At 38.5% G+C, this 27,958-nt stretch overlaps 1 protein-coding gene across 12 annotated transcripts in view; it reads left to right on the forward strand.

Annotated features, from left to right (window-relative positions):
• The window catches only part of LOC122559001 (voltage-dependent L-type calcium channel subunit alpha-1D-like), a 617,537-nt gene that overhangs the window by 499,713 nt on the left and 89,866 nt on the right, over positions 1 to 27,958 (forward strand). For all 12 annotated transcript variants that reach the window (XM_043708064.1, XM_043708058.1, XM_043708060.1 and 9 more), the window contains 2 exons: positions 1,282 to 1,383; positions 7,381 to 7,511. In XM_043708064.1, coding sequence (XP_043563999.1) covers positions 1,282 to 1,383; positions 7,381 to 7,511 — 233 coding nt within the window. The remainder of the gene's footprint in view (positions 1 to 1,281; positions 1,384 to 7,380; positions 7,512 to 27,958) is intronic.

Raw genomic sequence — 27,958 nt, forward strand, 5'->3', positions numbered from 1 at the left:
AAACATTATGGCACAGACAGCAGCACACAGGGGGCTAACACCTTCAACACGTTATCTGGGCTGACACCAATTGTTAAAGTTCACCTGAGAATGTAACTTTTAAAAAAAATTTTGCGATTTACTTATGAACGAAGTGAAACTAACATGGTCATTCTAACAGATGAGAGACTTAACAAACAATCAAGGTATTTTTCAATGTATAATTTCAGTTACATCACACTGTAAACTTTTTTTTATAAATTCTGTGTCTTACAACTGTGTCTCCACAACCATATAATGAAAGAGCAGCGCTCTGAATGCTAGTGATTCCAATTAAACCTGTTGGACTATAACCTGGTGTTGTGTAATTTTTAACTTTGTGCACCCCAGTCCAACACCGGCATCTCCAAATCAAGATTACAGAGCTTCCACTCAATAGAGTAATTGACAGATCTCGAGGGTGGGATTTGCTGTCCATAAAGAACATGATTGAATTCCACTCACACCCTATTAAGGCCTACCCCAGCATATTGTCAGTGTGTGTTGGCCAGAGTTTTGGTCAACACAGTGACAATGCACTTTAATCTTGGGGTGAGATAGGTAGTGCATGCAGGTCACCCAGCCCCAGTCAAATACCCACAAATGTTTTTCTCAAACTAGTTTGAAATCTGTGATCCCATTTTCAATTTGATGCCACGTGAACCCATGTTGGTTTTAATTCCATATAATTTCTCCTGAGCATTTGTAATTCTCTACATTTCATTCGGTTTACCTTCAAAGTATTTAAATATGAGCATGGTTCATGGATATAAATTAACAGCCAAGGTATAGCACTATCTATTACAACTAACTGAGTGAAACATGCAGTGTTAGAAAAATAATCTGCATGTAATTTAGACATGACAGCTTGCATCCAGTAGGTTTTCAATGAATGGTAAAGGTAACTTTGCTGTATTCACAGCAGACCATAGGGGTTTTCACTCATTAGAGAGAAACAGCTAGTGGTGATTTAACCTGAGGGTGACCATCCCACTGATGACAGGTGAGGTCAAGAAGGCAGACCTTCGTGGTAACCTCAGCCAGTGTGGAAATTGAAGCCATGCTGTTGGTATTATTCTGCATGACAAACCAGCCTACTGAACCAACTGACGCCCATTTTATTTTTTCAATTATTTTTGACATATGTGTAAGTATTTACTAAAATTTTTACTTTACTGGAAACTGTGTATTAGATTGCTACTTCACTGTTTCAAAAGGTTCATGGAGCTGATTCTGTTGCGTGCTTTTTCTCCTTTCATACAGGTAACCTAGATCAAGCTAATGAGGAGCTGAGAGCTGTTATTAAAAAAATCTGGAAACGAACTAGCATGAAGTTGCTAGATCAGGTGGTCCCTCCAGCTGATGGTTAGTGCTATGATTTTCAGATCAATTTTTACTGCAGTTAATTATATATTAATCACAGACTGTTTACCAGTTTATGTTTGTTCTTGAATTATATAGATGTGCATTGTTAGAAAGTAACCCAATAAAAGTATTTGATATTGATTTTGTATTTGAAGGAAGAGGGAAATGTGCATTAAAATTGGAACTCACTTTGTTTTCACTGTTAAAAAGTAATTGAATTCTAAAGATTATCCATCAGTTTATTTGAAACTCCAATTCTTGTATTGAGATTTATTTCATGGAAAACGCTTAGTATTTGTTATTAATTTGCTGCAGTGTAAATACCGTGCAGTAGAATGGTAAGTACATGGGATATAAGGTCTGCAGCATAATAAGTAATGAGTAATCAAATGTATTTCATTATTAACAGTTAAAATTATCATTGACATTTGGTACTGTTCAAGCTTTGAATTTTGTTAAATACTGCTTAAGTTTTAAACGTATTTTTCAAACTTAATTAAGTAACCATTTGCTTCAATTTTGTTTCTAATGCTTGCATGGCATAAATTGAGAAAACATTGCATGTATCCAATAACATTTCAACTTGTTTGCTTGAGCTTCTCTACAGCTTCTGTCCCTTTCTTCTCTCAATCTGTAAGAATATTCTGAAGCAATTCTGTTTTAGGCCGGTGGCATGGAACTCGTGTTGCCTCTTAACAACTGTTTCCCCTAAGATTTATTTGACACGGAGAGCTGTGCTTCAGAAATATTCCACACAGCCAGTTTTGTCTTATCTGCATGTCTTGGAAATTGGAAACAATGTAAAGGCTTTTCATCTTAAAGATTTCATATATTCATGCTTGTATTACTACAAGGTTATAGCTAGCTTTCTAGCTTGCTAATTATTCAGTAAACACATGCTTTAATTGACAGAATTATTAGCCTATATATTTTAATTCATCTCATTTGTTGTGCTAAGTGTATTAACCTTGTCTTTGGGATTAGGGTTAAGGTTTTAGAACATTTCAAGTCTGAACAATCTATGTTATCAAATGGGCACAAACATAACAAATCACTCAATTGGATTCAATAAACACATTTTCTGCCAAACATTTGGTATGTCCCTGATGAGACAAAATAAGAGGTGCAGAACAAAGAGCATGCCAATAGCCCAAAATTCCCATACTTACCCACACCCATTGCTCCTTTTTTGAATCTCTCTCCAGAATGTCTGTTAATTTGTGAACAATACCCTTGCTGTCAATTTATTTATTACAGATAGTGACATTGACCCTCACTTTGCGATGGTAATTACCATATGGTTCCATAACCTCATTTCTCAATGAAAATCTTTTTTGTGTACTGCTCTCTCCATTCTACCTGAAGAAATCTTCCCTCCTTCCCTCCTTTCCTCCTCAATCTCTGCATTAAGAAGCTTGACATCTGTAGTTTGAATCTGTATCTCAACTCCCTCTGCCTTTTCCCCTCTGAAATCACTCATCATTTTTCTCCCTAAATCTTTCCTGTAATGTAACCTCTGCTATTCACCTAAGTCAATCCTATAGGATGATACCTATTTGCTTGCTTAAGCCCAAAGTTGAAGTAGATGAAAAACACCTTTCATCTACTCTCTCCAAACTGTTGACTTCTTTCCCCCTAAATTTCAAGTTTATGTTCAGTTATCTCTACTGTTTTTCCCTCTTCTGCTTCTTGCATACTAAATTGAATACTTCCCTAAATGCTGCCATAGCCTCCCTCTTAAAAATCTAGTTCTTCCACTGTTATTTTCAGCAAGCTCTATTATAACAATATTCACAATATTTATTATGTTATACTTGAATTTAGTTTTGTACTTGGTAAGGTGAGGGACGACGGTATCAGAAATCCAGTACTGTTTTGCAATTTTATTACTTGGTTGCAGTCTCAATTATCCACAGGTAATTAATTGTGCGAAATGGGGGAAAAAAGGCTTTTTCTATTCTGCCATAACAAAATCTGAATTGCACAATGGGGTTAAATCTAAATGATGTTATAGGCTATGGACTTACACTGACTGAAGAACTAGGTTGAGACGACCCAAATGAAGACAGTGAATAGTATTACCTATCCTTCTTTAGAGCTCTGTATAACCCTAAACAGGGAAACCTTTTGGCCCTGCTCTTGGCTCATTTAGTTCAGTGAATATTGGAAAACTATTTGAAGGAAAAAATACATAGTTCAGTTTGCAGCAGTAATCCATGACCTAACTGATTTTTTCCAATAATTGTGTTAAGCAGAGGTCAACCATCTGCTTAGGCTCAGAGGCAGGAGTAGTGGCCAGGACTTTCTGATGTCTTGACATTCATTATTACAGCGTAGATGAAGTTGCGCATGAGGACAGAATTTCCATTTCAGCAGGGCCCAAAGATTCTGCTGGACAATTTGATTAAGCCAGGAGGCCCAGAAAGTCTCAATATGAATTGGAGAATTTGGAGGATTTCAGTGTAATTAAGTAAATAGTTACTCAGGAAAGGGTAGACTCTTTAATAGGAGAAAGTAAGGTCTGCAGATTCCTGAATCTGAAGAAGGGCTTATGCCCGAAACGTCGATTCTCCTGTTCCCTGGATGCTGCCTGACCTGCTGCGCTTTTCCAGCAACACATTTCCAGCTCTAGACTCTTTAATATTTGATGTAGTTCCTGAGTAATTGTTCAAGTGACCCCGTACTTGCCTCTCACACCTTCAACTATACCTCCTACAGAGCACTTACACTAATGTCAGGAGTAGGCTCCACAAATGACCCTATCGTCAATATTAGGGGAGTCCAGCACATCTCAGCAAAATAAGGTTAAAGTATTTACAACCAGCATTAGCCAGGAGTACTGATTAGATGATCCAGCATGATATCCTGCAGAGGTCCTCAGTATCACAAATGCTAGTCTTCAGCTAATTTGATTAACTTAATTTAATATCAAGGAAATTGCTAGAGGTGCTGGGTACTACTAAGGTGATGTGGACATAACAACAGTCTGGCAAGACTTGTACTCAAAAAGTAATTGTGCTGTTAGCCAAACTGTTCCAATACACATACAACATCTGCCCAACAATGTTGGAAATTGCCCATAAGAAATTGTCCAGTCCACAAAAGGCAGAACAAATCAAACCCAGCCAATTAACCTAACAACAATTTATTTTTGATCATTAGCAAAGTGTTGGAAGCAGATGTCTATACTATCGAACAGCACATGTTTACCAACAATCTGCTCACTGATTCTCAATTTAGATACCACCATGGTGACACAAATCCTGGTGTAAGTACAAACTTAGTATAAATATGGACAATAGAGTTGAACATCCAGAGGTGAGCAAAGAGTGAGTGCCCATGATATCAAATTACTGTTTCACTGAGTATCCTTCAAAAAACCCAAGTAAAATTGATATAAGTGAAGTCTGGGAAAATTTTCCACTGGTTGAAGTCATTTCTAGCACCTAGTTGTTGGAAGCCAGTAGGAGTTCCTCAGGGTCCTTTCCTGGCACAAGCATCTTCAGCTGCTTCATCAATAACCTTTTTCCAATCAAGGTTACAATTGGGAATGTTCACTGATTATTGCACATTTGGCACCATTCACGACTTCTTCGATACTGAAGCAGTTCATACCCAGGAAGTCCCAGAGAACACACAGGCTTAGGCAAAGTGGCAAGTAATATTCATGCTGTGATTACAAAAGTATGTCAGAAACTATGAATTCTCTGTGGACTAACTCACTTCTGAATACCCCAAAGTCTGTCAACCATTTACAAGCACATGCCAGAAGTGTGATATAATACTCTCTATTTGCCTGCATGAGTGCAGCTCCAACAGCACTCGAATGTTAACGTCATCCAAAATAAAGCTCACTTTATTGGTACCCCATCCATCATCTCCAACATTTCCTCCCTTCACCACAGATGCACAGTGGCAGAAATGCTTTCAGTTTACAAGATATACTGCAACAATTCGGCAAGAATTCTTCAAAAGCTTGTTCCAAACCTGCAATGTATACACCCAGATGGATAAGGGAATTAGAAACATGGGTGCACTATCATCCAAGCCACACACCATCCTGACTCACTACTCCACCACTGTTCTTACCCTGTCCCTGTATAAACTCCCTTCCTAATATCACAGTTGTTGTACCTACATTCCCATGGATTGCAGTAGTATCATACCACTATCTTCTCATGAGCCCTAAGGGAAGGCAATAAATGCTGGTCGAGCCGGCACTAAATGCTGGCCTAACCAGCAATATCCACATCCCATGAATGAAATAAAATAAAAACTTATGGTTTCCACAAGTCACTTATGGAGTTACTTATGAATCAATAAAAGACAGTAAAATAAAAGCAAAATACTGCAGATGCGGAAATCTAAAATAAAAATAGAAAATGCTGAAGAGCGAAACGGTTGACTTTTGGACTGAGTTTCTCTAGCATTTTCTGCATTTTTATTATTAATAAAAGACAATGTCCTGTTTAGCTTGAGGGTAGGATTGTTATCAAATAATTTTTCTTCTAATTTTGTTTTACTCCAATTCTTCTTCAAAAGTTAGATTCAAAGGGTCCTAACAGTTTAGTTATAATTGACTGTGGGGAGAAAGTGAGGACTGCAGATGCTGGAGATCAGAGCTGAAAATGTGTTGCTGGAAAAGCGCAGCAGGTCAGGCAGCATCCAAGGAACAGGAGAATCGACGCATAAGCCCGAGGATTGGGACTGAGACAAGGTGGGGGGAGGGGAAATGAGGAAACTGGAGAAATCTGAGTTCATCCCTTGTGGTTGGAGGGATCCTAGGCAGAAGATGAGGCGCTCTTCCTCCAACCGTCGCAGCATCCAAGGAACAGGAGAATCGACGTTTCAGTTATAATTGACTGTAACAGCTTAAAAGGTTAACATTAACATGATTCTTTATCAGTTGAGTGATCTGTTAGATTTGTGCACTTGGTTCAATATTTATTTGTGCCCGTCTGCTTCCTGATTTTGTAGCCTTGCAATTTTAGCTTGCAACAGCCATGAAGGTGAATAATACATTTTACATATTTGATTTTTTAAAAATATATTTAGTAAGTAGAATATATTTTCATACTTAACTGTAATTTCATTCTTTGTAGTTCTATTACACTGATAATACTGTCAAATTTATTCATAGTAGAATAAAAGGTTCACAAAGTGTAATGTGCCACCTGACAGAGGATCTTGTTCTGTGAGGTTTTCCATTCTTAAAAGAATGATGGAATGGTAATTGCTTATTATCTGGTTTGGCAACCATAGCCCAAGGCAGCCAAAAATGTTCAAGATTGTCCAATAATTATTTTTTGCATCCAGTTAAATAATTTGCACAGCACAGATTATGTGCGTATTTTACATTGTTATAAATTTGTCACTCAAGCCAAACATATGCAATTAAATGAAAAAACTACTAAAAGTAAAATTTGCGAAGGGTTTTGAGGTTGATTCAAGATTTGAATGCAGTGTTTTAAATACCTTCTTTAAAATATCAGTTTCTGTCATATAGGAAGTTAGATGCTTTATTCAAACTGCAATTATTTAACACAAGTACATAGCAGAATGACAGATTATCTACTGTTACTTGCCATTCATTTCAAATTTGTAAAACTGCAGAAGAATTACAAATATGTTCACCTTATACTGCAAATACATCTATCTAATTTGGATTTTAGAGAAAATCCCATCATTTAGGGTGTTGTCCAAAATAAAAGTGACATATTTTGCAGTCTATTGACAATTTTGGAATGGAAATGTGTGTATTATTCACCTTTCAATTAAACTACACGCGAAGGATTATTTTAGTGTCATTTAATTCTGAAACATAATTCCTTCAAATGTAATCTCTAATATATATTTAATATAATAATTTGAATAAACACATTTTATAAAGTTTAGAGCACAGGTTTACAGAAAGCAATCAAACTAGGAAGTTCCAGGATGATTAGAAAGAAGCTATTGTTCTGAAAAAGGAGGAATTTGTTTGGTCTATTCACATAGATGATGAGGTAACCGTGGGGAAGTTCTATGCCACCTTCCTGATACAGGACTACTTTAGGAAATTCAAGCGACGCAAGGAACAAGGCTTGGTTGGAAAGCAACCCAGAAAGAATACGACAGTTGCTCTTCAGGTGAGATTAATTTGATAATTTGTAAAAAATGTTTTTTAAAGTGCCTGAGCTATAACATTGGATTTTAATTATTAAAGGTCATTAAATTTTGCAGTGTGATAGCAGTGTATGCACACTGTACATTCATCAAAAATCTCTCCTTGCTAGTTTAGCAAAGGTTATAACCTATTTAAATAGGTTAACATTTCCCCTGAAATTTCCAATATACATATCAAATATTCTGTACTACTATTCCACTGCATAATTTCAAGAGTATGTTTTGTATGAATGAGCTAATGTAATGAGTTGTTACATTATTGTTGATGTAAAATGTAAAGCCTGTTGCATCATCCTGCATTCTCTGCAAAAGACAAACCTACTGTGAGAGTTGGATTAGTGAGATGCATGTAGCCTTTTCGATTTTTCACCGCAGCTTTTATATATGCTCACGGCTGATTCACCTACATGTGAAGACTATATACCCCTTTATAATGCATCTCCAGCCATTATTTTGCACGCCATACAAACAGAAATGAATTACATTTCATTGGCAACAAATGGGAAAATAGCAAAACATAAAGTGTTATGAAGCCAGAACATGGAATTTAAAGAAATATGCATTTTGAGTAGTTTGAATGGAATGTGCTTGCTTGCATTGTTGCTGCCTTGGTCAACTTCAATTATTGTCTATAGCTATGCTTGAAAACTTAAGTAACCTTGGGTATTGCAAACCAAATAATTATTCAGCAATTTATAGTAACTCGGGTTGCATTACGAATCTAACTGAGAATTAAATTATGTAGAAAATGGTAACACGTAAATGATATTTATCATGAACAGGTTTATACAGATTTGAAAAATAGCTGCCTTCTTTAGTTCAATAGTCTGCAGGAAACATATAAACTAAACTTACTGTTTTTGATGTTAGCATGTAATATTTCTTTGTCTGGAAAGTGGCCTTAATCGACTTAAATTAGATGAGTTGATGTCTGCATTAAAAAGCAAAGAAATATTCTGAGAATTTAACTATTTCTATAACTAATAACACAAACAGTGCAGTCCAGATAACTGCAAAGGTAGTTAGCCAATTCAGTCAGTTACCTGATCAACTATAATTATGCAATAACTCTAACATGAAAAATTTGATTTTTTTTAATATTTATAGCAGTATTGTGCTATCTCGCACAATCTTATTAAATTCTATTTCATGGACATTAATACAACCCAAATTCATTGTTTTCACATGAAAGCATGAACATAGAGATTATTTGGTGGAAGAGGTTAAAAAGAAATTGTTGCTTATTTTTCCAAAGTTTATGGAAATTAATACAGCAGTCAGTTTCAGTAAAATAAGATAGTTAGCTTGCTATTAGTATTGAAAATTATCTTGGCAAAGTGTTACTCCATCTATTATCAGTAAACTGTAGGGAAAACATGGCAAACTTTGGAGGCACGTATGACTTCATAAGTAATGTTTAACAGTATCAACTTAAGACATTGCTTATTTTATAACCTTAGACATTTTTTAGCATTCAAAAGTATTTGATCCAGTCAGCATAGCTGTGATAGAGCTAACATTATAGGTAGTTGTTTGCTTATGGACGCACAATGACTAAACATATTGTTAGAATAATAAAATATTTTATTTTTATCTCTACTAGCTGGTGAGCTGATAAATATAACAATTAGAAACTTAGCCTGAACAAAGAGAGTTTTATTTAGCATAACATTAATACACCACTCTGCAAATGTTTGGGTGCAATTACCATTTAATTTCCAAACCTACTGAAATACAGAATTAATTATTTAATTTATGTAACCTATTATAAGTATTTATTATAATGTTTGAAAATAGAGGCCTCTTCCGATGTAGTAATAGTTTCTCTACCTCTGGGCCAGAGGCCTAGGTTCAAGTCCCACCTGCTTCAGACGTGTGTCATAGTATGTCTGAACAGGTTGATTAAAACTATCTAAATCTTGAAAATGGGGATCCAACTGGTACTCCAAGTTGAAGATACGAAAGTAACATTGCACCTGCACTGATGAACACAGTACTTAAAGGAATAAAAGATTCTTGATGTTTAAACTTATTTATTTTGCAAAGGATGTTACAAAGCAGTTTTAGTAATCTTAATGTCTTAAAACAGAGAGCAATGGCACTTAAAATGCCTGAATTTCATCAGTTAACCAAAGATCACATTCAGAAAAGGAAGTTGAATGAGCTATGATCACATAAATCTCAAAACATTTCAGACTTCACATTTAAGGAAGAAATGTCAATGAAACTAGTCATGTTAATACAACTTTTAATTAATACCTCGTTATTTACATATCTGCCTAAGGTTTATTTTGAAATTTAACAATTCCAACTTTCAATTCCCATGGTGTCAGGAAATGTTCCAGTGAAAACTGCATGAGGGTAGAAATTACACCTCATTGCACCCATATTACAGGTGTAAAACTGGTACAGTGAGGCTCAATCTTCGGTACCACATTTCTGTAGCCTCAGATTGTAAAATATTCAAACGAAATAAACATTTTTCAGGGTTCACTTGTGACTCTGTGAAACAGGAATTTAATTCCTTATGTTCTGAAATGAGGGAAATATTACCTGTTCCAGGCCACATTTCTGAAACATGTCTGCAATGTGCAGATAGGCATTACATTGGCACCTTGGAATGATGAAGAAGCCAGTGTGTCCTTGGCAGCAATAACTAAAGGGGAATTACTTTTTAAAAAAGACTGGAGTTGGCTTGAGTCACAGTGTTCCTCCTTGCTCCACAGATCCCTTGAGGGATCTACTGACTGGCAATTCATCATTCCTCAATTCCACATCCATCCATGAACCTTCCCCATCTTGCTTCAATGATTCTTCGCTGCTACCCCTGTAATAACTCACAAGAGGCCAGTATCTCATCACTTTTATTTACGTATAAAGAGTCCTTGACACTGATCCAACTCCATCAGAGCCAACTCTCAAAGTGAACAGAACTTCTGATACTCCTGTTTACTTCTGTCAGCCAGAGGTCCCTGATTGGACCTCTGGCTGACAGAAGGTTCACCAAGCTGACCTCATTACAATCACTACAGTCCCCTTCCTAATCAGAAGTTAGCTCAGTAGGCAGCCTGAAAATTGAACAAGTGGTAAGATGGGCTGCCTGTTGGGTACAGCAAAATTACTCACATTATGTGGCTAAGCCTAAGGCCCGTTAGACCAGTTCCAGGTCTCCAGGTTTCCACCTCATCACTTTGCACATGATACAAGGCTCATTTTATTTCCATTGTAAGAGTTTCTGATGTACATTTACATGGTTCAGCAATGGAAGCTGTGCACTAGTGAATTTCAAACCTCCATATGCTTATATACTTTCCTTTAGACTGATAGCAAAAACTGACATCCTCTTATAGCATGAGTCAAGGTGACACAAAGGAATTAGAAATTTTTAGATTACAGTTCTTCCAGGCTAAGGCATATGAAAGAAAGGGATGGAAGTCTCAATTATAAAATTTGGGTTATACAGACAGATCTTATTATTGAATGGCAGACCAGGCTTGAGAGGCCAAAAGGCCTACTTGTTGGTATAAAATTGGCATGTTTTGATTCTAGGAGAAAGTGAGGACGGCAGATGCTGGAGATCAAGCTGAAAATGTGTTGCTGGAAAAGCGTAGCAGGCCAGGCAGCATCTAAGGAACAGGAGAATCGATGTTCCGGGCATATTCCTGAAGAAGGGCTTATGCCCGAAACGTCGATTCTCCTGTTCCTTGGATGCTTCCTGGCCTGCACGTTTTGATTCTAGGAAAGATCACAGATTGCTTGTGATGTGCACATTTCAAATAGATTCACATCATTCACATTGGTGTGAGTTTGTCTCCAGTTGAGTGTTTCGCCTGAGGTGCCAATGCTTATGTTATCTCCCATAACAGAAAGAATTAGGTGTGGTATCATGATATTGAAGAAACCAACAGGCATTTATTGCAACAAATAATTATGTACAATGTTACATTCCTCAGATGCATAAGTGATTAAGCTAAAACTACGCTATTATATTACAACAGAACAGTATGCTGCCAGAGTGTCATACTTCAACTGATCCGAGGTGAAATGTAGTATCTTTATGCCCTCAACTTACATGCTGTGGCACAATAATGATATTATGAGCATGTTCCTTAAAGGCATACCAAGGATGAGACAAAACACAACACATATGGCCTATAATGTAGAAATAGGTGTTGATCAGTACCTCAAAATTTCAAATTTGGGCTAGCAGTCCAGGCAATGTGTACTTCTGATCAGGACAACCCACTAATGGAATAAAATGTGATTTTTGTTTTCTTCTGTGCTATTCTATAGCCTTAACATGTAAATAACAGTTCACCATTGGAAAATATGTCAAACTCCACAGATGAGAATTTAACATATAACTACTGCCTTCAACATTTTCCAAACCCAAGTCAACAAGTGCTGTGGTATTCAAGTAAAACTAGAGAGGAAGATGGTTAAGGGTTTAAACAAGACAATGATGTATTATGCAAGAGATTGCCCCTGGGATTGTACTTCAATTAACACATGGAGAGTCTTTGACACGTAGATGTTCATACATTTTATAATTGTGTTGTGTACTCTGGCACCCTAAGTTTCACATGACTGCAAATTATCTGAAATAACTGCAGTAATTTGTAATTCTATGCAAAGCTAGTCAAGTCTCAAGTCGATACATTCCACAGTGGTTGCATTTTTGCAACACTAATCAGTTCCTCCATTTTCCATATTTCACAATGATCTTACCTCTTTATGTTTGAAAACAGAGTTAAAAATCACACACCAGGTTATAGTCTAACAGATTTATTTGGAAGTACAAGCTTTCAGAGCCCTGCTCCTTCATCAGGTAGCTAATGGAGCAAGATCATAGGAGACAGAATTTTAGCAGAAGATCATAGTGTCATATAACTGATGCGATATATTGAATAAACCTCGATTGGTGTTACGTCATTCATCTTTTAGAATAGATTGCAGATTTCTATTAATTAATATGTAAATCTCAGAACTTCTTTCAAGTCACATTCCCAAGATAATTTAAGGTTTTCTAAAAAAAGTGACATCTCAGCTCAGACAATGCATTAAAGGTGTAAGGTTAGAGTCTATGTGTATTCCAATCTGAGTCAGACTGGTTCTGTATCCAAAGTAGGAATTTATAAAATGTCACATGGATTGACTGCCTATAGATTGTGTGCTTTGTGAATGAAATAGAATGTATCTGCAATTACAATTCTGCAAATGTACATTCACCCCAGAGACTTATATGTGTGTGTGCACGCATGTGAGGGAGAGAGAGGGTGTGAGAGTATGAGTGTGTGCATGAGTGTGATGGAGTATATGCCTGTGTGAGATAGAGAGAGAGGGTGAGAATGTGTATGAGAGAGGGTCTGCATGAACCTCCACATCATATTTGAAAACAATTCTCCTCTCTATCTGTTTATAGTGATTATTTCTTTACAATCTTACAAGTTTCTTTCCTAAATGCATCAAAATAATCAGTTCCCCTTTGGTCTTGGTTTCAAATTAAATATGTCTCGACTCCTTTCAATGCTTGCAGCTATGTGTCAACTCTTCTGTATAATTGGCTATTCATTTCTGCATATATAGTTTTCTTTCAGTCTTCTCTTTGGATTCTTAGCTGTGTGAAAGGAAGCCAAATCTGTTGCAGATTCTCACTTCCCATCCCAGATCCCAGCAACCAATTGATAGTTGGATTTGCAATGGGACCGTGCAGCTTTACAACACATTTTACTGTAGCTCCTGCTTATCTGGCTGAACCCCTTCAGATATTGCTTTCTGTCAGTGCCTACCAGCTTGTTCAGAGATATTACACACCTCTGGAGTAGGTGGGACTTGAACACGGACCTCCCGGTCCAGGAATAGAGATATTACCACTGTGTCACAAGAGGACCCAAGATATTAATGAATTTTTTATTAACCTATTTTTCTGAGATGTTATTACATACCTCTGGAACAGGTGGCACTTGAACCTGGGCTTCTTGGTCTCGGGCTAAGAACACTTCTACTGTGCTACAAAAGGGCCCAAGATATCATTGACATGTTCATTTTTTAAAAAATTAACCTGTTTTTCTAATCAACCTATTCAGCGATGTTATCACACAATGTCTGGAGCAAGAGGGACTTGAGCTCCCAGGCCTCCTTGTCCCAGGGTAGCAGCACTGCCTCTGCACCACAGGAGCCCTGAAGATATTATTGAATAGGTGACTCTGGAGATGCAGTTCAGCTGCATTGCTAGTCCATGTGCTCATGCATATTTAATTGGTTTTGCAGCTTCTCTTACCCAGGCTACAAACACAGAACAGATTACTCAGAATGTGAGCCTGCAAGTCAACGTTCACATTGGTTGGACAATTTGACAACTAATAATTTGAACAGTATTTAATTCAACACAAGTAACTGAATACAGCAGTAATAGGGATGATAATATTTAACCTACAGTGGATGATACTGAGGCTAAATTTTATGTGGCAGCTGACACATAAAGGAAACCTTTTGTAGCTGCACATTACAACTTCAGGGACTGCAGCTTCCCATTCCCAATTGCCCTGAGCAACCCCTCAGGCATATTAGTTTGTTAACTGTGACATTTAGCACTCCACACCACTGATCGCAAGTGACACTGCTTGAGTCCTGATAGAATAAGCCTTGTTGGATACCCTGGTCAGTCGACTTAGTTCATTGCATAATCATAGGTATAGTACTTCAATTTCCATGGTATTTTAAAGAGTGAGTATAGCAAACAAATTAGTATATTTGCATTTTCTTACTGCTTGATCTGTATTCAATGATTACACTATGGTGTATTTCATCAGATCAATAACAACGAAGTGTCAAGCCTTGTTTTGCAAGTAGGATCTAACTATTCTTTAATCCCCTTTTTTGGTTGTGACTGCGATAATAGTGAATTTTGGCTCGGATTACTGCAACATCCTGCTGCCGCGGTGAGGCTCTAAATTATACTTTTGTGTTGCATCTGACTGCTCAATAAAGCAGTTTATACTCTTGTTTGCTCTGGACAATATTATGTACTGTGCATACCTACTATCCATATGTACGTTGATTCATTTTCCTCCCCTTTACAGATCTGGCTAATACTACAAGTTATATTACCTTAATCTATTTTTCAAAATCTTTAAATAAAAACTAAAAGAACTGTGAATGCTGTAAATCAGAAACAAAAAAGCTTAGCAGGTCCAGCAGCAACTGCAGAGAAATCAAAGTTAACATTTTGGGTCCGGTGATTGTTGCAGAAAGGTCACTGGATCTGAAACGTTAACTTTGATTTCTCTTCACTAATGTTGCCAAACTGCTGAGCTTTTCCAGCAACTTCTGTTTTTGTTTCAAAATCATTATATGATGTTTAGGGCGATCAGTTTGTTTAAAGTGCACAAAGTCTGGCCACACAGAGCAATCATTTAATTTTGTTATAGCATCTCGATGTCTCGGGTTCCTGGGGCTACTGTGCTCTTTGGGAGTGCCACATTTGATTTGCTGCAGCTCTAACTTTGTGTGACGTTTGGAATATATAAATGCACAGAGCTTTATCCACATTTCTGGCAATGCATTTTGATGCTTTCAAGACACACTATCACTCTTAATTTGGTTCTTTAAATTCAGGCAATTTCCCCCAACCTCATATCTTAATTGCAGGATTTTAGATTAATCATCAAGTCTCTCCACACTTCTCAGTAGTAGTATTTTTTTTCCTTTTGGAGGTTAAATCACTTACAATGTTTGTTTCTAGGTTCTATTTAAAAACATCTAAAATCCTCCATGGTCTTTTGAGAACTGTGGCAAGAAAAAGAAGCCTCAAATCGTTAAACTTGGCAGCATGTTTTTAACCCTAAAAATCCATGCAATCCAACATTGCAGCCTTTCACAGTCTATCTTGGTGAGTATTCTGAATGAGTTGATAGATGGTCCCTTTTCTGTGGCCCATTGCTTTTGAAACCAAGTCATCATTTCATCCCAGTTCCAACTGGCTACACTTTTCCTCCTGATGCTCACTTTAAGCCTGAGAGACCTAACAGCCATGGTTTTAATTTGCTTGTCTTTATTTCTGTCTTCATTCATTATTTAACCTCACTGACAGGGCATCTAAAATCTATACAACCCAGTCCCACCCCAGACATTCCACTACCACCAAACAAACCAAGTTGGAAAGAAATGCTTTGTACTAACTTAAACTTTCATTTTTATCCCAGCTTCTTCTGGCTGTTGAATCTTTTAACTTGCATCAATTTAATACATACATTCACATGTACCAATCACTAACTTCTGAAAACAAAGAGATGAAACACAAATATGGATGTACACAATAAAAAACTTGTTTTCTTTCTCTTGTCTCTTCAACAGTACCCTCAACTGTTGTGGTACTTATAATTTTTCTTAGCCTTTCCCTGATTCCTATCCAGTGATCCTGTCAATTTGGTATTGATTCTGGACTTAGTTTCTCAGTCCCAAATATTAATTATAATTATTCTCTTATCTTCTTTGTCCCTTTGCTGGGCAGGCTACCTGATGTTTTGGTTATCCAATGGATCCCCGTGATTCCAACTCTTTGATTTTTTTCAATTATCCATCAAAAAAGACGTTACTTTTGGGCCTCTGACTAAAGGTGTCATTTTCAGATTTGTCACTATTCTCAGTAACCACCATCCTTATCCTTACAGCCACCTATCCACCCGTGACAAACTGCAATTCTCTCACAATGTCTTCTCACACAATGGTTCTTGATCTACACCCACCCCTGGCAATTCTAGCCTACCAGTAGTCTGATGAGTCAATCTAACTGGTGGCCGCTTGGGTCTGTGCACTACCCTTTGTCTTGTTTCATCCTAGCACCTCCAAGTTTGATCCCATTGGTCTGTTTGTGCAAATACCAGACTACACTCTAATTTTGGGTGGGACTCACTCATTTGGTGTGATGTGTCTCATTTCTCAGCCACTCACAGACTTTCCAGTTAGAGTCAAAGAGTCATACAGCATGGAAACAGACTCTCCAATTCAACTTGTCCAGGCCAACCAACTTTCCCAAACTAAACTAGTCCTACTTGTCTACCTTTGGTCCATATCCCTCTAAACTTTTTCCATACATGTATCTGTCCACATGTCTTTTAAATGTTGTAACTGTACCTGTAAGTACCACTTCTTCTGGCAGTTCATTCCAAAAATGAACCAGTCTCTGTGAGCGAAAGTTGTCTGTCATGTCCTTTTTAAATCTTTTTCCTCTCAACTTCTCAGCACATACTCCTAGACCTTGGAATATGCCAGTCTGTAACACTAGGTCAAGGACAACTCTTTGTATTGGAACATCAAAAAGTTTTGAGCAGATCAAAGAGTTGATGGTCTTTTGAATGCAGTTGATGTTTGTTTCAGTGTACATTCGTGAGAACAGAGCTGCTCAGCCAAATATGACAAAAACCACTGCATCTCTCATCATTGTAATGGCACAGTTCAAAAAATGGTCTCTTTACCACCACTGCTCTTCTGAGGTCAGCATGTGGTGTCACAGTGTGGTCAGGGGTGCATGAATAATTGACACGAGTGCCTCTGTCACCACTTGTTTTGGTACTTATTTAAAAGTTGTAGTGATAACGTATTTTGCAAGATGACTTTGATAGTCTGCTTAGGGAACCATTTGACAGGAACCACCATCTTCTTTTTCTGACCACTGCCTGATTACCTGTGATCATAGATGTTTCTCTAAAAGATTTTTTCCACAAAATGACACAGTGAAGTATAGCTACTTGGAGCATTGTACAAGTGAGCATAAAAGGACAGAGCTTGTGAAGTGACTGTCTTCCTGATTGTAGTTAATTTCACACATTTATATATTTTAAAAACATGTTGCCAACTCAGGCATCCTAATTATCATACAGATTGCAAGTTACCCAAAATGACTACAGTACTTTATAATTCTTTGTAACTAGATGTCTCTGGTTGACACATGCTACAGTATTCTGTAAAGTTAATCAGTTCAAGTTGCACATTCTATAATGATTCTTTCTCTTTATATTTCAGAACAGTTCCCTACTCTATCTGTTTACAATAGTTATTTCATTCCGACATTATACAAGTTCCTGCCCTGATATACATCAAGTGGTCAGGTCATCTTTGTAATTTTAAATAGATCTCCGTTTTGAGTTAGTTATGTCTCAACTGATTTTAATGCCTGCAGCCACATACCATCCTTTTGTAAAGCTGGCTATTATTTTTCTGCATTTTTTTCTGTTAAGTTGCAAATATTTTTGCATTTGAACAGTTCCATTTCAGAAAACAAATATCATGCTTAGTTGGAAACCTAATTGGGATCCAAGGGTTCAGTGTTTGAAAAAAAAACTAAAGATTTCAAATTTTTGCAATTAATATTACCTCTGAATTCATGTTCTTTTTGTGTTTTACAATTAATTCATTGGCTTATTATTCTGAGAAGATATCCAACAGTGAAAGTCATTTTGATAAAGATGTTGTTGAAAAAAAAATCAGCAAAAATTGCAAGAACAAAATCTTTTTATTTCAAGTAAGAGCTACAGTTACATTCAGAACATAATTCATTTTCAGAGTGACTATCACGCATGTTATCGTCATTTGAATGCTACCTTTAGTTTAAATTTAAGCAAACTGAATATTTCTGGATATGTAATAATGCTATTTCTATTTCTTCACATTTAATAGAGTGGTGTTTCTGTTGACTCTTATTTTGAACAGCCTGAAACGATCTGATCAGGGTTACCATTATCCCACAGGAAGGCTTTGATGTGCCCTAGTTCAGCATTGGGTTGCATTGCGAACAAACAATTGAGCCCTGTTTACAAGATTGCTGATGAGGCTAACTTATAGTGTGTCAAAATGTCGCAACATGTATGCTGACATGTATATGTGATATGTAGCTTTGCTGTAAACTGTAATAGAGAACTTCTTTGACCAAGTTTTCAACTGGGATATCAATGAAAGAGGGCTCATTTGATTGCTTCATTTCAAACATGAGTGCAGGATGCAGCCCATATATAAGGAAATTCTTACCTGCAGCTGCAGTTTAAAATGTGATGAATAATCTTAGGAGATTAGGTGTCATTTCAGCAAGGACATATTTCTCATGGAATCCATCAATAATATTTATGAGAACTAGGCCGAGGGTCAATCCATGGCACCGCCATCTATTGAATATACATGATGAACCTGACCACACTGGACAAGTTGGTGATTTCATTAGTTCAATGAATACTGATTCACAGAATGGTAGCAGGTCTAGATTACCAAGACATAGTGCTGCAATGCTGGGGTGTTTTGAATAGGCTGGCAATGTCAAATGAGCACATAGACCCAGAGGAACATAAGAGCAGGAGTGGACCATTGAGCTCCTTGTGCCTGTTTTTACCATTTAATGAAACCATGACTGATCTGTGGACTAACTCTGTATCCCTGCCTTTGGCCCATATCCCTTAATAAGTTTGCTTAACAAAAGATATCTCCTTCAGATTTAAAATTAATAACTGATCCAGAATCCACTGCTGTTTGTGGAAGAGAGTTCCAAACATCTACTACCCTTTGTGTAGAGGTTTACAAAATCATGACAGGCATAGCCAAGGTGAATAGCCAAGGTCTTTCCCCAGGGTAAGGAAGTTCAAAACCAGAGGGCATATTTTTAAGGTCATAGAAGAAAGATTTAAAAGGATACTGAGGGGCAACTTCTCAGACAGAGGGTGATACGCATATGGAATGATCTGCCAGAGGAAGTGGTAGATGGAGGTACAGTTGCAACATTTGAAAGACATTTGGATAGGTACACGAATAGGAAAGGTTTACAGGGATAAGGGCCAAATGCAGGAAAATGGGTGTAATTTTAGTTTGGGCAACCTGGTCGGCATTGATGAATTGGACTGGAGGGTCTGTTTCCATGCATGACTCTATGCCATTTTCGAACCAGCTCGGTCAGGGTAACCTTGAGGAGGAGTTTGTTGAGTGTATCTGTGATAGCTTTCTTGAACAATATGTAATGGAACTGATGAAGGAGCAAGCTATCTGAGATCTGGTCCAGTGTAATGAGACAGGAATAATTAATGACCTCAATTAAGGATCCTCTGAGAAGGAGTGATCACAGTATGGTTGAATTTAAAATACAGCTGGATAGTGTGAAGATAAAATCTAATGCCATGGTCCTGTGCTTGAATAAGAAGGACTATGATAGAATGAGAGAGGACCTGGCTAAAATAGAATGGAAACAGAGACTTTATAGTGTGACAGTTGACAAGCAGTGGAGGACCTTCAAAGAAATTTTTCAAAGTGCTCAGCAAAAATATATTCCGGTGAGAAGGAAGGACTGTAAGAGGATGGGTAATCTGCCATGGCCGTCTAAGGAAATAAGGCAGGCTATCAAAGCGAAAGAGAAGGCATTCAAAGTGGCCAGAAACAGCAGGAATCCAGAAGATTGGGAAAACTTTAAAGGTCAACAGAAAGCCACAAAAAGAGCCAGAAAGAAAAGTAAGATAGACTATGAGAAAAAACTAGCACAGAATATAAAGACAGATATCAAAAGTATCTATAAATATATAAAACGAAAAAGAGTGGCTAAAGTACATGTTGGTCCTTTAGAGGATGAGAAGGGGCAGTTAGTTATGGGATGAGGCATTTAACAGGTACTTTGCATCGGTCTTCACCGTGAAGGATACCAGTAAAGTGCCAGGAAGTGACGAAGAGAGGGCCTGGGAACAATTATTATTATGGAAGAGCTAGTGTTAGGTAAGCTAATGGAGCTAAGGATAGATAAGTCTCCTGGCCCTGATGGAATGCATCCCAGGGTACTATAAGAGATGGCAGGAGAAATAGCAGGTGGACTGGCAGTAATTTTCCAAAATTTGCTGGACTCTGGGGCAGTCCCAACAGGTTGAAAAATAGCAAATGTGATGCCACTGTTGAAAAAGGGAAGTAGACAAAGATGGGGAATTATAGACCAGCGAGCTTATAGTGGGGAAAAGGCTTGAGTCTATTATCAAGAACGAAATAGCAGGACATCTTGAAAGAAATTGTCCCATTATACAGATGCAGCATGGGTTCATGAAGGGCAGGTCATGCTTCACAAATCTTTTGGAAATCTTTGAAGACATTTCAAGCAAGGTGGACAAGGGGATGTGGTGTACCTAGATTTCCAAAGGCCTTTGGCAAGGATCTACACAGGAGGCTACTGCATAAGATAAGGATGCATGGTGTTAGGGATAGAGTATTAGTATGGATAGAGGATTGGTTGACTGACAGGAAGCAAAGAGTGGGAATAAATGAGTACTATTCTGGCTGATAATCAGTGACTAGTGGTGTGCCTCAGGGATTGGTGTTGGGACCATAATTATTTACATTTTATGTAGATGATATGGAGTTGGGGACCACGTGTACGGTGTCAAAATTTGCCAATGACACTAAGATGAGTGGCAGAGCAAAGTGTGCAGAGGACCGTGAAACTTTGCAGAGGAACACTGATATATTGAGTGAGTGGGCAGAGGTCTGGTGGATGGAATACAATGTCAGTAAATGTGAAGTCACACGTTTTGGTAGGAGTAACGGCAAAATAGATTATAACTTGAATGGTGAAAAGTTGCAGCATGCTGATTTGCAGAGGGACTTGTGTGTCCTTGTGCATGAATTGCACAGGGTTGGTCTGCAGGTACAAGAAATAATTAGGAAGGCAAATGGAATTTTGTCCTTCATTGCTAAAGGGTTTGAGTTTAAAAGCAGAGAGGTAATGTTTGAATTCAGAAGAATTAGGGGGGGGGGGGGGAATCTTATAGAAACATATAAAATTATGAAGGGAATTGATAAAATAGAAATAGATAGAATGTTTCCACTGGTAGGTGAGATTAGGACAAGAGGGAATGGCCTCAAGACTAGAGGAGCTGAAAAATGTGTTGCTGGAAAAGCACAGCATTCATGAAGAAGGGCTTAGGCCTGAAACATCGATTCTCCTGCTCCTTTGATGCTGCCTGACCTGCTGCGCTTTTCCAGCAAGACATTTTCCAGCTCTGATCTCTAGCATCTGCAGTCCTCGCTTTCTCCTAGTCAAGATTAGAGGAAGCAGGTTTTGAACTGAACTGAGAAGGAACTTCTTCACCCAGAGGGTGGTAAATCTATGGAATTCCTTGACCATGGAAGTAGTTGACACTACTTCAGCAATCGCTTTTAAAGCTAAGGTAGATACTTTTTCGTAAAATAAAGGAGTTAAAGGATATGGTGAAAATGGAGGTAAGTGGAGCTAAGTCCACGAAAAGATTATTCGTGATCTTATTGAATGACGGAGCAGGCTCGAAGGACTGGACGGCCTACTCTTGCTCCATGGTCTTCTGTTCTAATGTTCTAAAGAGCTATACACCTGAACCCCCAAATCTTTGGATATCCTCTGTATTTACTTTCATATCACCTGTAAAGGACCCGGATCTATCCTTTCTTTGTTCTAAATGGATACTGCAAACATTTATTTATTCACTCGTGGAATGTCACTGGCTGGCCAGCATTTATTACCCATCCCTAGTTGGCTTTGAGAAGGTGGTGATGAACTACCTTCTTGCAGTACTACCATTCATATACTGTAGGTAAACCAAGAATATTATTAGTAAGGGAATTCCAGGATTTTGACCCAGCGATAATGAAGGAAATTAGATGTATTTCCAAGTTAGGATGGTGAGTGGCATGGGGTGGGGGGGACTTGCAGGTAGTGCTGTTCCCAGGTATCTGCTGCCGTTGTGATTATAGATGGAAGTGGTGGGATTGGAAAGTACTGTCTAAGAAACTTTGGCAAATTTCTTATAGATAGTACAGGAGAAAGTGAGAACTGAAGATGCTGGAGATCAGAAACTAAAAGTGTGGTGCTGGAAAAGCACAGCTGGTCAGGCAGCATATGAGAAGCAGGAAAGACAATGTTTCAAGCATAAGCTCTTCATCAGGAATGAGGGGATGGGGTCCAAGAGGCCTGGGAGAAAAATGGGAGGGGGAGTGGGGCTGGGGGAAAGGTGGCTGGGAATGCAATAGGTAGATGAAGGTGGGGGGGGTGGTGATCGTGATAGGTCAGAGTGAAAGGTGGAGCAAATAGGCGGGAAGGAAGTTGGACAGGTAGGACAGTTCAAGAGGGCGGTGCCCAATTGGGGGTTGGATCTGGGATAAAGTTGGGGGAGTTCTGGGCCTCCTCCACTGCCAAATCCTTGCCAATGGACAACTGGAGGAAGAACACCTCATCTTCCACCTTGGGAACCTCCAACGACACAGAATCAGTCGATTTCACCAGTTTCCTCATCTCCCCTGCCCCACCTTATCCCAGATCCAACCCTCCAACTCGGCGCCACTCTCTTGAACTGACCTACCTGTTCATCTTTCTTCCCACCTATCCGCTCCACCCTCTACTCTAAAGCTATCACCAATACCCCCCCACACACACATGTACGTACACACACACACATGCGTACACACACACGCGCGCGTGTACACGCACACGCACACGCACACGCATTCCTGATGAACAGCTTATGCTCACAACATCGAGTTTCCTGCTCCTTGGATACTACCTTATCTGCTGTGCTTTCCCAGCACCACACTTTTAGACTCTTATAGATAGTACACAGTGCTGCTACTGAGCGTTGGTGCTTCCTCATTGTCAACAACCAGGTTAATATTCATGTCATCTGCAAACTTACTTACCAAATCCCCATGTTCTCTTCTATACCTTTTATATATATCACAACACTGATCCCTGTGGTGTGTCACTGGAAGACAGTCTCCAGTCACACAAACCGCCATCCATTACCACCTCTGTCTCCTATCACAAAGCAAATTTTGGATTCAACTTGCCAAGTTAGCCTGGATTCCTTGTGCCTTTACCTTCTTTATCAGTCTCCCATGTGGGATCTTGTCAAAGGCTTTGCTGAAATCTTTTAATGATGGCATGGGTGCCAGGGATGTTGACATTTTGGTGAATATGCAATGAGTAACAAGTTATTCCTGAAACAGTAGGTGGTAAATTAGGACTAGCATTGGGCAAGAGGGGTGCCACTGGAAGTAGGGTAGGTATTTAATAAATTGTGTTTGGTAAGATACAGTCAGAGATCTTACTAAGCCTCTCAGAGAGAGACCTTCTGTGAAACTCAACAAAACTGAGCCTTTGCCAAAGCAACTAAGATTCAGCTGGTATTGAATCTCTCTAACTATGTCGGAGAGTGAGTTTGTCCTTGCGCATGGTTTCAGTTTTGATGACAAATCAAATGGGAATTTTGCTGGGTTTGAGCTCCTCTGCTTCTAACTACCCACCACACTTCAGTGTCCATAGACAGTGGTGAATCCATGAAAGCGCACATTATTGATATGGTGCATGTATATTGCAGGATTTTAAACAACCTGTCTGATTGTACCCAACCAACTCGCACTTACAAAATTTGAAACACAGTGTCCAACATTCGATATGACTCTGCATTGGACAACACTTACTGGATAATCCTGTATGTGCAAAGAACTACACTGACAGCTAATTTTGGACTATTAGTTGGGTTCGCAATGGGATACACTTGTGTGTACTTGAAACTACATATAATAGAATCTTGGGCTCTGCTGTTTGCAGAAAGAAAGAACATGTACAAACCCTGCATCTGTTTCAACTCAACAAAATAGGCAATAGCCATTCACTGGTTCATTATTCAGGGTAATGCCCTGTCAATCAGAGTCAACTTGCCTGATTTAAAATTGAAACAAAGCTTGGCAGTTAACTCAGTCATTATTAATGGGTGCATTCTCCATGGCAACACCTTACCAATCAGCATTAAATTGCTGACCAATCAGCACCCTCCTCTTATAGCAGTATACAAATGTTGATTTCCCCTTTAAATTAGCATTGCTATAAATTCTCCTGATGAGTGCAAGATGAAAAGCTTTGACAAAGCTTTAATAAGGAGGGAAAATTTAAAGTACAAGGGAAAGCTAGCCAGAAATATAAAAGCAGATAGAGTTTCTATAAATATTTTTAAAAGAAAAGAGTTAACAAAATGAACCAAAGTCCTATAGAATTTAAGTTGAGAGAATAGTTAATGGAAAATGTAAGGTCCTAGGGAGTGTTGGTGAACAGAGACCTTAGAGTGCAGGTTCATAGCTCCTTGAAAGTGGAGTCGCAGGGAGATAGGATAGTGAAGAAGGCATTTGTTATGCTTTCCTTTATTGGTCAGAGTATTGATTGCAGGAGTTGGGAGGTCATGTTGCGGCTGTACAGGACATTGGTTAGGCCACTGTTGGAATATTGCATGCAATTCTGGTCTCCTTCCTATCGGAAAGACGTTGTGAAACTTGAAAGAGTTTAGAAAAGATTTTCAAGGATGTTGCCAGGGTTGGAGGATTTGAGCTACACGGAGAGGTTGAATAGGCTAGGGCTGTTTTCCCTGGAACATTGGAGGTTGAGGGGGTGATCTTATAGAGGTTTATAAAATCATGAGGGGCCTGGATAGGATAAATAGACAAAGTCTTTTCCCTGGTGTGGGGGAGTCCAGAACTAGAGAGTATAGGTTAAGGGTGAGAGGGGGAAAGAGACCTAAGGATAACTTTTTCACTCAGAGGGTAGTACGTGAATGAAATGAGCTGCCAGAGGAAGTGGTGGAGGCTAGTACAATTGCAACATTTAAAAGACATCGGGATGGATATATGAATAGGGAGGATTTGGAGAGATATGGGCTGGGTGCTGGCAGATGGGACTAGATTGGGTTGGGATATCTGGTTGGCATGGATGGGTTGGACCGAAGGGTCTGTTTCCATGCTGTACATCTCTATGACTCTGTGACTGTAGATCGTAGATGAATTAAAGGAATTATATCAGTGTTCGTTATAGAGGTTACAGGGAACATCTCAATGTCTGCAATAAATCGGAAAATAGAAGGGATGGAGCAAATTACTTTCACCAGAGAAACAATACTGAGTAAATTGATGGAGATGTAAGCCGAAAAGTGTCTGAGTCCTGGTGAATTTCATCCTATGGTTTTAAAATAAGTAGCAAATGAGATTAGTTGATCCATTGGTTTTAAATTTATAAACCTCACTTGATTTCGGAAAGGTTCAATTAGTTTTGAAAATAAAACAGAATCAAAATAAGAGATCGGGTAAATGATTCAACATAACCATGGATAATTATTCAACTCAGTACCCTGTTCCCACTTTCTCTGCATATTCTTTGATTGCTTTATCCCCAAGAACTATAGATAAGAAATAAGGGACTAGTAGGGAAAATAAAAGCATGTGGGATTGGGGGTAATGAACCGACATGGATAGAAAATTAGTTGGCAGAAATGAAACCGAGTAGGAATAAATAAGTGTTTTTCTAAGTGGCAGTCAGTGATATGGGCAGTCCCTCCCCACATCCCTTCTTATTGAAAACATTTAGTGTCAACCCCTTTCTGTTGCAGACCACTCCCCAGACTCATCACTCTGGGTGACATAATTTCTCAGTCTATGATACTGGTTCTGGACTCCCCAGTCATCGGGAACATCCTTCCTGTCTTGACCTGTACAGTCCTGTTAGAATTTTATAGGTTTCAATTATATGCCCCTCACTCTTCTAAACTCTAGTATGTGTAGACCTAACTGACACAGTATCTCTTCATCTGTTAGCCTTGACATCCCAATGTAAACTTTTATTGCATTCCCTATATAGCCAGAACAGCATTCCTTAAAAAAGGAAACCAAAACTGTACACAATAATTTGAGATGTGGTCTCACCAAGGCCCTGTAAACTGTAGCAAGATGTCCGTGCTCCTGTACTCAAATCCTCTTACTATGAAAGCCAACATATTATTTACCTCTTCATTATCTGCTTCACCTGCATGCTTACTTCCAGTGATTGATGAGCAAGGATACCCAGGTCTTGTTGCATCTCCCCTTTCCCAATTTATCACCGTTCAGATAATCTGCCTTCCTGTTTCTGTTGCCGAAGTGGATAATTTCACATTTATCCACATTATACTTCAACTGACATCTATTTTCCCACTCATTCATCACTGTACTCTCTTCAGTTCACTTTCCTACCCAACTTTGTGGCATCTGCAAACTTAGAGTATTACATTTAGTTCCCTCATCTAAACTGTTCATATTTATTGTGAATAGCATGGGTCCAAGCACTGATTCCTGATGTACACCTTTCGTCACTGACTGCCACTTAGAAAAACACTTATTTATTCCTACTCTGTTTCATTTCTGCCAACTAATTTTCTATCCATGTCGGTTCATTACCCCCAATCCCACATACTTTTATTTTCCCTACTAGTCCCTTATCAAAAACCTTCTGAAAGTCCAAGTAAACCACATTATCAGTTATATGAACATTACCAATTAAATCCTTGAAAAATCATAGTAGATTTTTCAAGCATGATTTCTCTTTCGTAAATCCATGCTGACTATCCTATCCTGTCACTGTTTTCAATTGCTTTGCTATGAAATCATTTATAATGGATTTGAGCATTTTCCTCACTACCAATGTCAGGCTATCCAGTGTACAATTCTCTGTTTTCTCTCTACTCCCTTTTTTAAAAACATGGGGTTCCTTTTGCCATTCTCCAATACATAGGAGTTGTTTCGTGTCAATAGAGTATGAATGATGACCACCAATACATCTACTATTTCTAAGACTACTTCTTTCAGTACACTGAGATGTAGATTATTGGACCTTGGGGATTTATCGGCCTTTAATCCCACCAACTTGGCTATTGCTATTTCCTTCAATTCCACTCTCTCACTGCACCATTTTCTGGTACATTGGTTCTGTCTTCTCAAAGGAGGACATAAATAAAGAATACGTTTCATTGCTCTGCCATGTCTTTGTTGGAGACCTACATTTGTCTTCACTAATCTTTTTCCTCTTCACATACCTATAGAAGCTTTTACAATCAGTTTGCATATTCCCTCAAGCTTAATTTCATATTGTATTTTCACTTTCTTAGTCAATCTCTTTGTTCTTCATTGTTAAACTGTTCCCAATCCTCATGTCTTTGCTTTTTATTGGCCAGCCTGTATGTTCCTGCCTTAATGCTATCTCTAATTTCTTTTCTTAGATTAGATTAGATTCTCTACTGCATGGAAACAGGCCCTTGGTCCAACAAGTCCAGACCAACCCTCCAAAGAGTAAACCACCCAGACCCATTCCCCTAAACCCATTTACCAATGACTAATGCATCTAACAGTATGGGCAATTTAGCTTGGCCAATTCACCTGACCTGTACATCTTTGGATTGTGGGAGGAAACCGGAGCACCCCGAGGAAACCCACGCAGACATGGGGAGAATGTGCAAACTCCACACAGACAGTCGCCCAAGACGGGAATCGAACCTGGGTCCCTAGCACTGTGAGGCAGCAGTGCTAACCACTGAGCCACCGTGCTGCCCCTATCTTAACAATCGCAGGGCCACTT

Source organism: Chiloscyllium plagiosum, chromosome 18, assembly GCF_004010195.1.
Source record: "Chiloscyllium plagiosum isolate BGI_BamShark_2017 chromosome 18, ASM401019v2, whole genome shotgun sequence".
In the NCBI taxonomy this organism is placed as follows: domain Eukaryota; kingdom Metazoa; phylum Chordata; class Chondrichthyes; order Orectolobiformes; family Hemiscylliidae; genus Chiloscyllium; species Chiloscyllium plagiosum.